Below are 14,423 nucleotides of genomic sequence, written 5' to 3'. Positions count from 1 at the left end.
TGCTTCTAAAAGGGGGGAGTCATTTGGGGCATTATTGGCCTGGCTTAACGGGCAAGTTGTTTTGGTCCCCTGCTTGGTGATGAGGATTATGATAGCGGGAAGGAATCAACTCTGTCGCTGCGTTGTAAGTTTTTGAGACCTGAAACCTGAGTCCACCCCCTCTGATAAGGTTGTTTTTTTTCTCTTAACATAAATGGCTTCCTGGGGAGTGACGGCCTAGTGGTTAGGGCATAGAGCTTGGAATCCTGAGGTTTTGAGATTGAGCCCCACTCCCACAGACTGCCACTCTGGGTCTCTGAGCAAGACCTTTAACCCCACACTTCGCCCCAGGCGCCGCACAATGGCAGCCCACTGCTCCACAAGGGGATGGGTTAAATGCAGAGCTAAATTTCTCTAATGTGAGATCAGTAAAGTTAAATTATTATTATTCACACCCCTTTGAAACCACCTGTCTTCTTTGTCCAAAATGTGAACATTCTGGTCCTCAAAAGAATGTCCTTTGTCCATAAGATGTAGATGTACATAAAACTCATTCTAGGCTATAGGAACGCTTTCATTTTCAATGTAGTTTTTATTAGACTTTGGCAGAATATGTATTTATAAAAGCAATACTTGACTTTTGTGACTAAAAAGCCTAATTTGTTTCTTAAATACAAATTTAAGATGTTGATACATGGTCTTGTCTTAAGAATAAGAAGGCAGTAATACAACACAGAGGATTTTATCCAACATGAAATACCAAAGAAGAAACAGCAGAACTTAAGTTGCTGAGCAAAAAAAAAACAAAAAAACAGCCAATTAATTCTGTCTCCCTTCATTTTATTTGGTTATATGAACATTTAATTCTCTTTCTGGTGCTATTGGTTGTCCTCGCATGTGTGTTTGTTTTGTCTCACTAACTAGGTCTTGCTCAAATTTCAAACAACATTACAGTTTCTTGTGATCCATCTTAGTTCCACGTACCAGTTTTCTCCTCGAGTCCAGTCAGTTGTTAAGGTCACCAGTGATTTACGTCTGTTCCTTTGGAAGAGCACCATTGTTTGCCCTCCATTAATCGTTAGGTAAGCCTGTTGGCACCAGATAATATTTAAACTAACCAACAGGTTCATGTTTTCCCCAAAAAATATTAAATATGTTTTTGTAATTAATAGTTAAAATTGGAAGTACAATTTACAGTTTCTATTTCTGTCAGGGTTTGGTTGTGGTTTGGAGGACCCAAATGCAGAGGCAGAGAGGCTGAGGAGATTTCTAGGAGTAGGGGCAAACAGAAAACAAAAGCAGGAATCCAAAAATCCAACTGATAATGAAAACCAAACCAGAACTAAGGAGACATCTGGGGAAACCAAACACGAGGAGCCAGGGAGAGACGAGGTAGGTGGACAACAGCATGGGAGGACAGCAAAGACAAGGAACCAACAAAGAGTGAGAGCAGAGGGAGAGTGTATATAGCTGACAGAGACAAAGGGAGGGCTAACGAGCTGACAAGGAGCAGGTGTGAGAGGAGACAACGAGGGAGCCAAGGGGAAAGGAACACACACACACAAGAGGGCAACAGAGGACAACAGAAAAACATGAGAACTAACATAAAGCTAGAAATTACAACAAAACAGGAATTAAACCAATAAAACTAGAAAACAAGGAGCAAAGTAAAGAACAACAGAACCAAGACCGTGACAATTTCGTAGCAAAAGATTAAGACTTGAAAGTAACCAAGATATTTCTAGGAGCAAAAGATGTCGGACAAAGTAATATGACGAGGTGTTATTTTTGAACATTATCTCCACTGGTCGCACTTTAACTTGTAAAACTTTCAGACAGCAGTGCAAACATCCATATTTTGTTTGGACCCTTTTTACACTCTGCTGCTTCCACATTCCTTTAGTGAATTCCATTATCACTATTTGTGTATAACACTGCAAATAGTTGATCTCACACTGACACATCCTATAGAGGATACAGAGGCAACACTTGACTGCAATGTGTTAAAACAAAACTACCTTTTCACACCTAAGTTGAAGAAGGCCATCACACATTTTAGAAGACATGGTAAGAGCATTTAATCTGTGTTTTGCGGTCTTTTTATATGAAAAAAAAACTAAGCATTTATGGCGTCATGATACTAAAATGCCTCATTTAAATCAGATATGCCTTTGATGAGGATGAAACAGGACTTCTGGAACCACACACTTGTTATTGGCTGAAGAAAAACATGTCTTACCTCATCAGAGGACATAGTCTTCACCTTAAAACCAGACGAAAACAAACTCCAAACATCTAAATGAAATAATAGCCTCATATTTTTGCAGCAGAACATTCTGTGTTTACAATCCAATGAATTTAGAGCAACAAAAAATTTCAAATGACTGAGTAAGAGTAGTTTCCAAAACAACCTCAGCAGACATAGCAGAAGCATCAACAGTAGTTTAAAGGCTTTTATGCTTCTGCTAGTCTATGTTTCTAACTCTGTCAAAACATTGAGGACTAGGTTTTTGCAGCCAATTAAGTTAAATCAGGAAGTAGAAAGGTTTTAATACACCTTTGATTTATATTCAATAACATTGTAAATCTAATTAACACTAGTCGGAGGAACTTACCTTTACTTTGTCAGTAATGTAGCAGCAGCAGTTCAGGATTAAGCAGCTGTCATGAATTAATCATTTTGGACCAATAACTGACTATAAAGTACCAGCAACATTGATTTCCACTCTGGTAGATATGTTGAATAATAAGTAATGTATTTTTCACTAAGGCTGCAACTAACAATTATTTTGCAAATCGATTAGTCTATCGATTATTTGTTAGAGTAATCGATTAATAATCGCATAGCCAAAGGTTTCTTATAGAAGATTTTTTACAAAATTAAACCAGGTGAAACTAAAACTTTTCCAATGCAGGAGTTCTGATTAGAGTATATTGATGGACCAACACATTTTTTTGAATCTTAAATGCAAAACGTTATTTTTTTTTTTTCACAATCTTGGTACAGTTGCTGCTATAATCCAGTAAACAATTAATCTATAACTAAATTAGTTGATGATTATTTCAATAATCGATTAATTATAATTAATCTTATTAATTGTTTCAGCGGTAACGCTTTCTTTTACAGTACATCATTAACCATGTAATAACATGCTAATAACATAGCAAGTTACACTATATTACTAGGTAACAAGAAAAACTTGATGGAGAATTTTACTAAGGCTACGTTGACACTGCAGGCCCTGATGCTCAATTCTGATTTTTTTTTGTGAAATCCGATTTTTTTTTTTGCGTTGCCTTTCACAAATTTTCCGGATATATGCGACTTGTATGCGATCTCCTGTGTGAACTGCAGTCATACAACGCTAGATTCCCGCATGCGCAGTAGAGGACGCAATGACATCACAGGACAGCATGCTGTATGTTTACGGAAGTAAACATCGATGGTAGTGATGGCGCGCATCTAGATGTCTTTTCCAACCATAAAAACTCAACCTTTTCAATATGGTTAAACCTGCTCTCCGCATCATCATCGGCCATGGTTGCTGTTTTTCTTGCAGCTTCTGCGTAGCAAGACACAAAATAGTGACCCTTGTTGGGTATTAATGACATTCAGGTCGGATGAATCCGACCTGGCCGTTCAGACACAGGTCGCATTTGAAAAGATCAGATTCGTATCGGATCCAGCACCACATAGCCAAGTGGCCTGGGTTGGATTGGAAAAAAATGGATCTGTGTTGTTCAGACTGCCATGAAAAGATCAGATCCAGGTCGCTTTTGGGCAAAAAAATCGGATTTGGGTCACTTCAGGCTGCACTGTGAACGTGGCCTAAGTGCTTTGCTTCAGATTTTAGGCAGACAAGGTAAAGTCAACTTCTTAGATTTCAAACCGCTATTACCAGATAACTCATATTCATTTTGCAGACAGCAATAAATTAATGTGTTTATTACTTAGTGTATAACAGAAAACCAAACCTAGAAGACAGCAAGACAATCTTCTTAACTGAACTCTTATTTATATATAACTTGAGTTCAGTTTTCTATTTGTAGGTGGTGGCCAATATTAGAAAAATGTTATGTGGTAACCTAATGGTTATTAATTAAATAGTTATAAATTTAAATGTTACATAGTCACATACAATTGTATTAATTACATGTAGATTATTATTTTGAAATCATATACCTATATCTTGGGGTAATTACCCCAAAAGTTTTTCTTGTTACCAAGTACTATAGTCCTACTTACTATGTTATTACCATGTTGTTATCATGTTATTACATGGTTATTGATGTACTGTAAAAAAAAAAATGTGTTAACATTTCAGCTCTATTTTGCACAGTGAATTTTAAAGGAAAAAAACAAAAAAACTTTGATTTGATCACAATTAACTTTTTACGGGAGTAAAAAAGCTTATTTTGTTTCGGTTATTGTGACAATATGTTTTACCTTCGCTTCACATTTAAAACTGATCCAAGTTTCTTGTAGGTATTAATGCATGACCTACAGTTTTTATATTTTTTTTATATTTTCTGGGGCGTAAATGATGGGAAAGAGACAATCATCTCTTTCTGGATGAGGACCCATATCCATGCACGACACACATAAGCTGAGAGGCAAGGGATTAAAAAAAAGGATCCAAAACTCGTTGTTATTGAACTGTGAAAAAGAAGGGCATCTTGGGGACAATCCATTTTTCATAGAAACCATTAGATGTTATCAACCTGTCAATTAGACGGCGTTATGCTAGCAAAGTGTTTTCTGTTCTAGCATCACAATGAAAATAACACCAATTTATATGCTAACCGTCTGGTGTGCTTTAGTCACATTTGGCAGAAAGTGAGTTTTTGAGTGGTTTACACTCCAGGTGTGATTTTTGTGAGACGCAGACTTAATGTGTTGGAAATCTCCTCATGCCCAGTTTTAAGCATGGTAGGGGATAAGTGATGCTCTGGGCTTGGTTCTCCTATGGTAAACCTGAAGACTGACCTGAAGTTCATAGGAGTTCATGAAAGAGAAACCAGAACTCCAAGAGATATAGAGAGATTATTGATGGATGAGAGTTCCTGTTTCTTGGTGCACTAATTTACTGTGAACTATGAGTCACTGCTGTGCTGTAGACAAAAGTGGGCTGTATCACCAAATAAGCTTCTAATACTTGTACTATTTTTGCAAATTATTCATGTTTTTTTTACGTATTTGAATATAAGGTTGTTGTTTTTTTTCACTTAAAGTGTGAAATTCTGCTATTGCTGTAAGAGAGGAATTTGTTGTATTACGTTTTTTACGCCTGTTTAACAGTGGAGCTGACAAATGGGTCCAGCGCTGTGGTTTCACTGAAAGGATAAAGGGATGCAGGGTAACAGGCCACAAATTTTATAGCCAGTTACTGTTTCCATTTTATTTTTCTCTCTGCTTGAAATAAGAGCTCTGAAAGTGACTTTAGAAAATCTTGCAGGTAGGGAATGATGTGTAGCAGCTTGGTCAGAGATCAACCCAACGTAAACATCACTTGTTTTTCCACCATTGTAAAATATCTCCACAACATATTTGTTTTTTTCAAAGCTTTAACCCCCCTTCATTTCACTCCCACCCCACTAATGCACCCATATCTGCCGTGAAGACCCCGTGACATCAGGATTTACTCAGCTCTCTGCTGTGCTGATAGCCCCTCTGTTTGCTCTGCGGTTTATTAAATGTTTTAGTTCTTGAAAACATTCTTTACCGTTTGACAATAAATACAGATCATTTTTTTGGTTCAGTCTAAGGAACGGAGATGGAGGTTGTTATCACGAAGGATAGCACATTTATAACACGTATCATTCAGTGTTTTTTTTTAAGATACCTGGGAAAAAAGCAATAGCCCACAAGGTTGATGCTTTTCCACGGCATCATACTGCAAATACATTGTTAAACTAAATACAGTCCAGAGTCCCTGACAAGAAAAAACATATCTGTGAATGACCTTTAATTATCTTTTGATATGAGTTAGAGTGAATAAGGCCATTTGGCTGAAAAGGCTTTAACCTCTAAAGCAACAGTGCCATAAGTTGAATGGATTGCTCATGTTTATGTGCTCCCAGGAGACCTTGGGTCCTTGTGCAACCCTCACAGGGACCCACACATAGGGCTTTAGTATAAATAAAGAACACACATTTGCCCAGTCAGCTTGTCGCAATTGGTCTTGTTCAGTGAAACAGAGTAGTGTGGCTTATTCCTCTCAGCTGTGAATAATTCTGTGGGTGCAATGGCTAGTTTGCAGCCAGACAAACCGTAAGCCCTGGTCCCTAATATGCTACAGATTCATGCATAATGAATGAAGAAGAGAAAAGAAGGATTTTGCTGGTTATCTCAGTCCGTCCACGTCCACACAACTAGTCAGTGCGTTCCTGTGTCGGCACGCTGCAGCAGGATTTTGCATGCTGCCAATGTCGCTTCTGCAGGAAAGAATGCATCTTTGTTTTTTCTCTTATCTCTCATTGGCTCCATTACTTTTTTTTTTTCCCTCTCCAACATTCATTACAATTCTGCTAATACAATTTCTCTCTTTAATATCACTCTCAACATTCTGCTTCCCTTCAGTCTGTCTCTGTTTATTTATTCCCTGGCAAACTCACTCTTCATTAATCTAATGCAGTTTGCTCCACACTCATTCAACTCTCTCCTTCAGCAATCCTGTGGCGTAAAGCTGCCACTGACTTTTCATCTGGCCAAACTGTCACTCACCATGATCCCATAAAAAGAAAAGTATGCAATATCGGTACGAGCTTTTAACATAAAAAGCAAAACCCTGGAAACGTCTCCACCGGCGGCGTATCTCCATCCTCCTCTTTTTCCTGTCCGTTAAGTCTAGCAGACTTCTTCGTCTATACCTTTCATTTGCTCTCTTGCTCGGTTAAATGAAGGGAGAATTGAGGTCAACGTCTTATCGTGGATTTTTTTGCCTTCTCTGTGGTTGTTAAATGGCTAACTTTGCTCTAAAATGTCATTAAATCTTATTCGCCCGACCGCCTTTTGTCGACTCTGGTTAACTTTTTCCTGTGAGGAAGTAAAGTAGACAGTGTTTGAAAAAAGCTGACAAGCTTTTGAATGTGTGGAGAATTTAAAAGGCAGAGCAGCTGTTATCATATATTTTCTCCATAATATATCTCTATATGACTAAATATTTTCTTGATCTTAACTTGCCCACAGCAGTATGTTTTCTGTTTTTTGTAAAGCGAAAACTCTTCATGATGGAATTTCAGCTGTGGCTACCTGTGTTTTTTATAGTCCATCATAATGGATGAATACTTTATGTGCATGCAGAACATCACCCTGGGTTATTAATAACCAAATCCAGTTTGCAGAAACCGTGGCAGCCTCCTGCACTCTGGTACAAATTGTAAAATGCAGGTTCCTAAATCACAATGGTGGCCTTTTAATTTATTGCTGTGTGAGCACTCAGTGATGCACACTTTGAGCCAATGAAACGGAGACAAGCACAAGGGTCTTTTTTAACAGCCCCTTCCTTTACTTAATGCATCAAGTTTTGCTCTTTTTTTTAAGTTGATTAAATGCAAATTAGTGCCACTGATCCTTTTGTCCTTTTGTTAAATGCAAGTCGGAGAAAATGTTTTCCTTTGGAGAGATAATGAAGATAGCCTTATTATGCATGTAGTTTACTGAGGTTTGGCTAGAAAAATGAGTTATGTATGTTTAGATTTAAATTAATATTTAATACTACAACTGTTTTACTCAGCTTTACTTTTCATCGTCTTGTTTTTCTGAATACCGGAAGACTGCAAATATATCTGCCTGGGGCTGTCATCTCTCCAGTGGTCAATATTTTAATCTCATTCAGGTTTACATCTGTTTATTTGTTTGTTTGTTTGTTTGTTTGTTTTTGTGCATGTATTACATGTTTTATTTATGTAATCATGTTTTGGTCCCCGTCTTATAGCTGCTTACTTTGTCAGTATGTAAACACTGTAGAACCGACTGAATAGACATAAAAACATTTTTAGAAAACATTTAAACAACAGAGTTTAGTTCCCAGTTGAAACTTAATAGACATTATATTTTACTTCAAATCGTTTCTCTTTAAGCTGATCTATTCAAATGAATATTGATATATAAAACAACAGAGAGAAAAACTAGATATAAAAGCTATATTAATAAATTAAACAATATGTTAGGGACATCAAAACAACAATATTGCAGTAAATAGTAGATGAGAGTAAAATAGGGCATATATTAAATAGCGCCACTTGAAATGGAGCAACAATATTTCATGAGCGACAATACAAATGTTGATGATAAGTCAGAAGTGGTTGAAAAACACAATGCGTAACAAACCCTGATCGCGGAATAACAGAGATCTGCAACATGGTTGTCATAACAAAACATCCAAACTCAATGTCTCTTTACAGCAGTGAAAATGAGAGATCATTCCTGTTTTACAAATGTAAAAATAAAAGGTCCTCATACTGTGAATACATTAATATTACAACAGTCATTCTTTCATCTTTTCTCCTGTTTTTCTTTTCCTTTTCTACCTACATTGCAGTGTCCATATAATCTGTAAAACTCCCTGCATAATTATAATAAAACAATTTATATGCCTAAATCAAGCGGAACACTACGGCGATAGCCGTACTGCTCCACTTGTGAAAGTAAAATCTGTTGGGCTCTTTTTGGCATCAAGACAATTATTCTTATAGCCACATCGCCACTGACTCATATCTGTAAACTCTTTCCAAATTAGTACATTTCCAAACAACGTTAGAACTGCAAACATCTTGCCATTACAAAAACCTATAAATACCAATTCACAAATTATAGGCCTGTTTCTTTCCTTCTACAGTTTTCTAAGATTTTAGAAAAGCTCACTGTGATTAGACTATTAGCAGGCTGGAAAAACTCCATTGATAAACAGAAACTACTTTCTGAGAGTCGATACAGATTTAAATCACAGAGATCCACTGCTTTGGCAGCTCTGGAGGTTAATAGAGGAAGTCACCACTCCATAGATAAAAAGACATTTTCAATTGGTTTGTTTGTTGATCTGAGAAAAGCATCTGACACAATTGATCACAATATAATCAGGAAGTCAGAGCATTATAAGGTATAAGGGGAGGTTCAGGGGTGGATGAATAGCTATATTAAATAGCAGACAAGAATTAAATAAGTGTGTTTTGTTGTAGCATGAACTCATAAGTAAAGTACGTTGGTGTTAAGAACTATATGGGGAAGGGAATAAGGAAGGGAATAATTAAATGTTTCACTTCTTCTTTTTTCCCCCTTTTCGGGCATAAACACAACATTTTACATATAATTATATATGTCATTAAATATATATAGTGTTTGTATGTGTTAAAATTTTCTTTTTACTGAATTGTCTGAAACAAAGTTATTCATTCTTTTCTGTTTGCCTTAATTTTGATGACTAAGTTGTTAAAATTTAAACTTTTAGGTGATAAAAAATGATGAACTTCCATACTTTAATAATTAAACTGCAATAGATAACCATAGGTTTAATGCATAGGTTTTGCATCCTTTATGTACCTTTGGATTAAATTCTTGTGTTTATTATTTGCATTCTGTCACCATGCTTAATCTTAACTTTGTAATAGGTTTTTATTCTGCCTTACAAAACCTCTTGAAATTTCCCAAATTATCACATCTCGCACCGATGCACTTCTTAAAAGGTATATTCAGATTTTTGTTTTTCTTCCTCTGGTCTTTGCTGCCACTGGTGACACTGCAGTACATATGCCCTTTTGGTGACGCTGTGACACTGCCACAGAATCACAAAAAAAAAAACATAGATAAAAACGCCTGGCATGTGCAGACAGCTGGAGAGATGTCATTGGTTTTAAAAAGAAGTGGCTTATATGTACAAACACAGAAACATGGAATCTTTCTAATCTGTAACCCACTTTGAAAAATGATCCTTACGGTCTCCCAAAAAAGCCGGGTCCATGTGGATAAACTGCCTAAACAAACAAAAAAATGCCGTTATAGATGCACCTTATCTTGTCTCAAAGTGGATGGGGCCTAAAAGTTTGAACATTAATGCAACCAGAACGTTGCGCTTGAGGATTTTTCAAGAGACTTGAACACACTTTAATCATTCTCTTTAAAGTAAAGCAAGAGAGTGCTCTTAGATAAACTTTTATCATGTTATTTTGTTTTTTTTTCAAAACAAGCATTACTTGTTTTGAAGATTTATATTCCTATGATATTATTTTTGCTCAAGGTTGAAAAAATAAGCATTTATTTATCTATTATCTATTAAAAGCAGTATTTCTTTTTCTACAGCTTTTAATGAGAAACATTCAATCACTTTTAGACTTTTAGTCTAATATCACTTCAAGCTGAATTATCTGATCGAAAGGATCTAATGTTGAGTTGGAGCTCTTAGTTTGCTTAGACATTATGAATTGAGCCGGCAAGGTTTTATTTCTGCCGTGACATATCGCCTTCCACAGAGCTTCACATTATGATGCGTCTCAAATGCTAAGTGCTCATAAAAGATAAGCGTTGACAAACTCTAAGCGAAGTCTTAGGAACAAAGTTAATTTTAATACAACACTAAAACTAAGAGATTATATTTATGTCTTATTATGCTTTATTTAAACATTGCTTTAAAATCCTTTGATATATTGGTTTTAGTGATCATGACTTTCAAATCATCAGTAATAACAGGTTTTTTTTTTTAGTTCTTTCATCAAAACGTTTTAAATTGTACAGCACACTGTCTTATAACCAGTGTAAAGTGAAAATCCCTGTTTTAGGATCAACAGAAATAATAAGACTTAAGTCATCTATATGGGATATGTTGATATTTGTGCATTTAGCAGATGCTTTTATCCAAAGTGACTTAAAAAGTAGACCCGTTATAGTATATTTCAACAAAGTCTCCAATAAAAGTTTGCAGGAATTTTGGTCAATTTCTCCTGATAAAACAGTTGTAGATGACTCTGGTTTGTGAGCTGCCTCCCACTCACACTCTACCTTTCAGCTATACCCTTCATTGGTCTGTATGTGCCCTTTTTGAACCTCTATTGATACAGCACTGGCTTTGTTCTGGGTGATCACATTCTCTTAACACCCTCATTTGAGCGTTTTCACAAGGTCTCTAGCTTTTGTTCCGAGGTTGTTAGACGTATTATGCACCCAAACACGATCTTCTCTACAAGACAGAATCTGTCCCCTTTATTATAGGAACAGTGAAACCTTCAGATACCAAGAAATGATGCCTAATGATAAATCATACTTCTGAACGTAGGGGAAGGCCTAGAGGTTAGGGCATAGAGCTTGGAATCCAGAGTTTGAGCTTCACTCCCACAGACTACCACTCTTGGTCCTTGAGCAAAAAGACCTTTAAAGGGGTCATAGAATGAATCTATAGGGTATTTGGTGCTGGTTCTTAAGGTCTCTAATAGGGTGTGTAACATTGGTTGGACTGAAAATGGCATATTTGCTGTTCTATGATCCCTAATGCAAGCCTGGTTAAAAGCCCTAGAATGAAACGACAGGTTTTGTTCCTTTTATGGTATGATCATGAATATTTAGATGAGCTGTGTGCTGATTGGCTGGTTTACAACGAGCGAAGCTGCTGAGCAAAGACGCATCATGGCAACAAGCACTCACTCATCGAAACATTGAAATTGTTGATATGGTAGAGTGACCAGACGTCCTCTTTTTCCCGGACATGTCCTACTTTTCATACCTAAAAAAAATGTCCGGGGGGAATATCAAAATCGTCCAGGATTGTGGTCGACTACAGTGAAGCACGTAGTCGAAACACACAGGGCACTCAAACCGAGCCGTCAGTTCCAGGGCTGGTCCGGGAACCCCGACGGATGGGCCAGGGAGCCAGTAGGGGACGGAGCGACCAAACCCGACCCAAGCTTCCCCCCTCCTGCTTTATCTGCCCCCAGCCCCCCTCCTCCGGCTTAGGGCGGGCAGCTCATGGCTCTCTGCTGAGGTCCGGTCCAGTCAGCGGCCCAGCAGTCGACACCCCGCCCCCCTTGGGCTATTGGAACCAGTGGGCTGGTCTGTATGTCAATTTCCAGGAGCACAGGCCAGAACCAAATAAGGCAACATCCCTGAGTTTACTTCAACTCAGGGCTTTGTTTGGATTCGCCCGTTTTATGGTGGAAGTTTAGAATTGTGAGATTTGCAGAGAAAGGGGGTGTAGATGGGGTTTGAACTTCTCTTTACGTCCATTTCACCCACTGAACTATCGTTATTCATCTATAACAATGGAAACTTGGTTTTGCATTCTATGACATCTTTAATCCCACACTGCTTCCTGGGCGCCGCACAATGGAAGTCCGCTCCTCCCCAAGGGGATGGGTTAAATGCGGAGAGTTCATTTCATTGCTCTGTACTTGTGACAGTGTAATGACAATTAAAAAAAAAAAAATATATATATATATATATATATATATATATATATATATATATATATATATATTCCTGATATCATGGCTGGTTTCTTTGAAATTCCCATTATAGCATTTCTGCACCTCTTTGATAACATAATTGTTGAACATTAAGTAAATAGAACTTATCACGGTACTACTTACATAACAGGAAAAATGTAGTCTGAGACTATCATGTTATGAAAAATAGAATATAAAAGAAAAGAATAGAATAGAAAGTTACTTTATTGTCCCACAATGGGGAAATTTAGGTGTTTACCGCAGCAAAAAACTTATAGAAAAAAACAAAACAAAAAAAACAATGTATGTTTACATACAGAGAATGTAATAACATAGTTCGAGCTAAAATATATCCATCTGTTTAAAGCACCTGAAATATTAGCGCTACTTACACTTTGAGATCAAGCATAACAAATAGGCCGATATGAAATGACTCTCAGAAGACTTTTGTGCAGGACTCCCACTAAAAAATTAGCAGAAGTCTGAGGGTTTAATTTACAGATGTTGCACAAGAATTGCATAAAACTGTTTGGTTAGAACTCCAGTTGCATGTTTTTTTCTTTTAAAAAAATATAGAGACCGAAACTCTTCCAGCAGAAACACTTTCTACTACACAGCTGGTGCTATTGGGCTTCTTATGAAGAGTGGGCAGTACGATAAAAGCCCAGAGGGAGACTAGAAATAGGAGAGCGTAGGAGACCAGCTCCTACAAAAACCATCACTGTACAGATGTATTCACCATGAAGTAAGAATGGGATTCATTCTCTAAAGTCTAATGCAGCAAATGACCTGTGTAATGTGTATTGTCTGTTGGGAAATGGCCTCTTTTATAGACTGGGTAACAAGTTTCTCATCTTCCTGACAGGAAGTACAAGGTCAGGACTGCATTATCTGCACACAAGCAGGGAAGGATTTCTTAATAACACGCTGTAACTAAAAAGAGTTTTTTTTGTCTCTCTCTCTCTCAGCTGACGTACTTGCCCCCACCATGGGGTGACTGCAAGTCCTCGGCAATGGACTCAGACTTCTTCAGCACTTACAGCATCACTGCCTGCAGAATCGACTGTGAGACACGATACCTGGTGGAGAACTGCAACTGCAGGATGGTCCACATGCCTGGTATCTCTCTGCGTCATACACACACATTCACACACAATGCATACATCTACATTTAAGAAGGCAGAAGAAATGCCGTAGTGGAGGTTGCTGTAAACTTTCTGTAAAAGTGTGTGTGTAAAATGGTGACGGTGACAGTTTTACTCAAGGAACTGACAGTTTTTAGCAGCTGTCTTAGAAAATCACACACTTTCACACTCCAGTGGATCGGAAAACTCAACCATTTTCTCTTTGTGTTTGTGCAGTGATTAAAGCTGGCGTTTGCTGCCTACCTCGTGCTTTTAATCACAGTGTGAGATCTCAGATGGCAAATTGAAAAGGGGGTTTGGCACAGAGGAAACATTTGGATTGGGACTTTGTTAACGCTCACTCACCTGCCACCTCTCCAACATCTCTGTTGTCAGTCGCAGATCAGCCTGAAAATCCGCCTGTGATCATCAGGATTTTATGCTACCTGGTTGTGGGTATGAGGGTGCAGAGAACGGGATAAATCCTCCCCGGTGGTTTGTGCTCCGGTCTCTAGATCTCTCTGTCAGCTGAGTAATTGTTAGGGAAAATCCCATGAAATATTGCCCGTAGCAGGGAAGTAATTTCCTGTTCATCCACAGCAGACCTTTATTCAGTGTTGCCTTGATGGATTGGAATGAATGGCTGGACTTCTAGAATGAGATGGATAAGAACAATGTTGACAGAAACGTTTAAGCAGTGATAAATGGAATCAGAAATATCAGCTGTGCTGCTGCCATCAACACCTTTGTTTATAGATGTTCAAGATTGGCTTGTTTTTTCAGTGTAGTCCTGTTTCTCTGACTGTGACTGGCTGGATGTGCTCACTTTATCCTCTAAAATGGGAGCGGGCTCAGAGCTCATCTGCCTGGTTGTGTTTTTCCTGGACTCTT

General features: G+C 37.8%; 1 protein-coding gene across 1 annotated transcript in view; it reads left to right on the top strand.

Moving 5' to 3' along the window:
• The window catches only part of asic1 (acid sensing ion channel subunit 1), a 58,394-nt gene that overhangs the window by 26,819 nt on the left and 17,152 nt on the right, over window positions 1-14,423 (top strand). Inside the window, exon 3 of the mRNA XM_015399922.1 lies at window positions 13,377-13,527. Coding sequence (XP_015255408.1) covers window positions 13,377-13,527 — 151 coding nt within the window. The remainder of the gene's footprint in view (window positions 1-13,376; window positions 13,528-14,423) is intronic.

Source organism: Cyprinodon variegatus, unplaced genomic scaffold (assembly GCF_000732505.1).
Source record: "Cyprinodon variegatus isolate N-32 unplaced genomic scaffold, C_variegatus-1.0 Scaffold1056, whole genome shotgun sequence".
Taxonomy (NCBI): Eukaryota; Metazoa; Chordata; class Actinopteri; order Cyprinodontiformes; family Cyprinodontidae; genus Cyprinodon; species Cyprinodon variegatus.
This window is presented reverse-complemented; position numbering and strand designations above follow the sequence as displayed.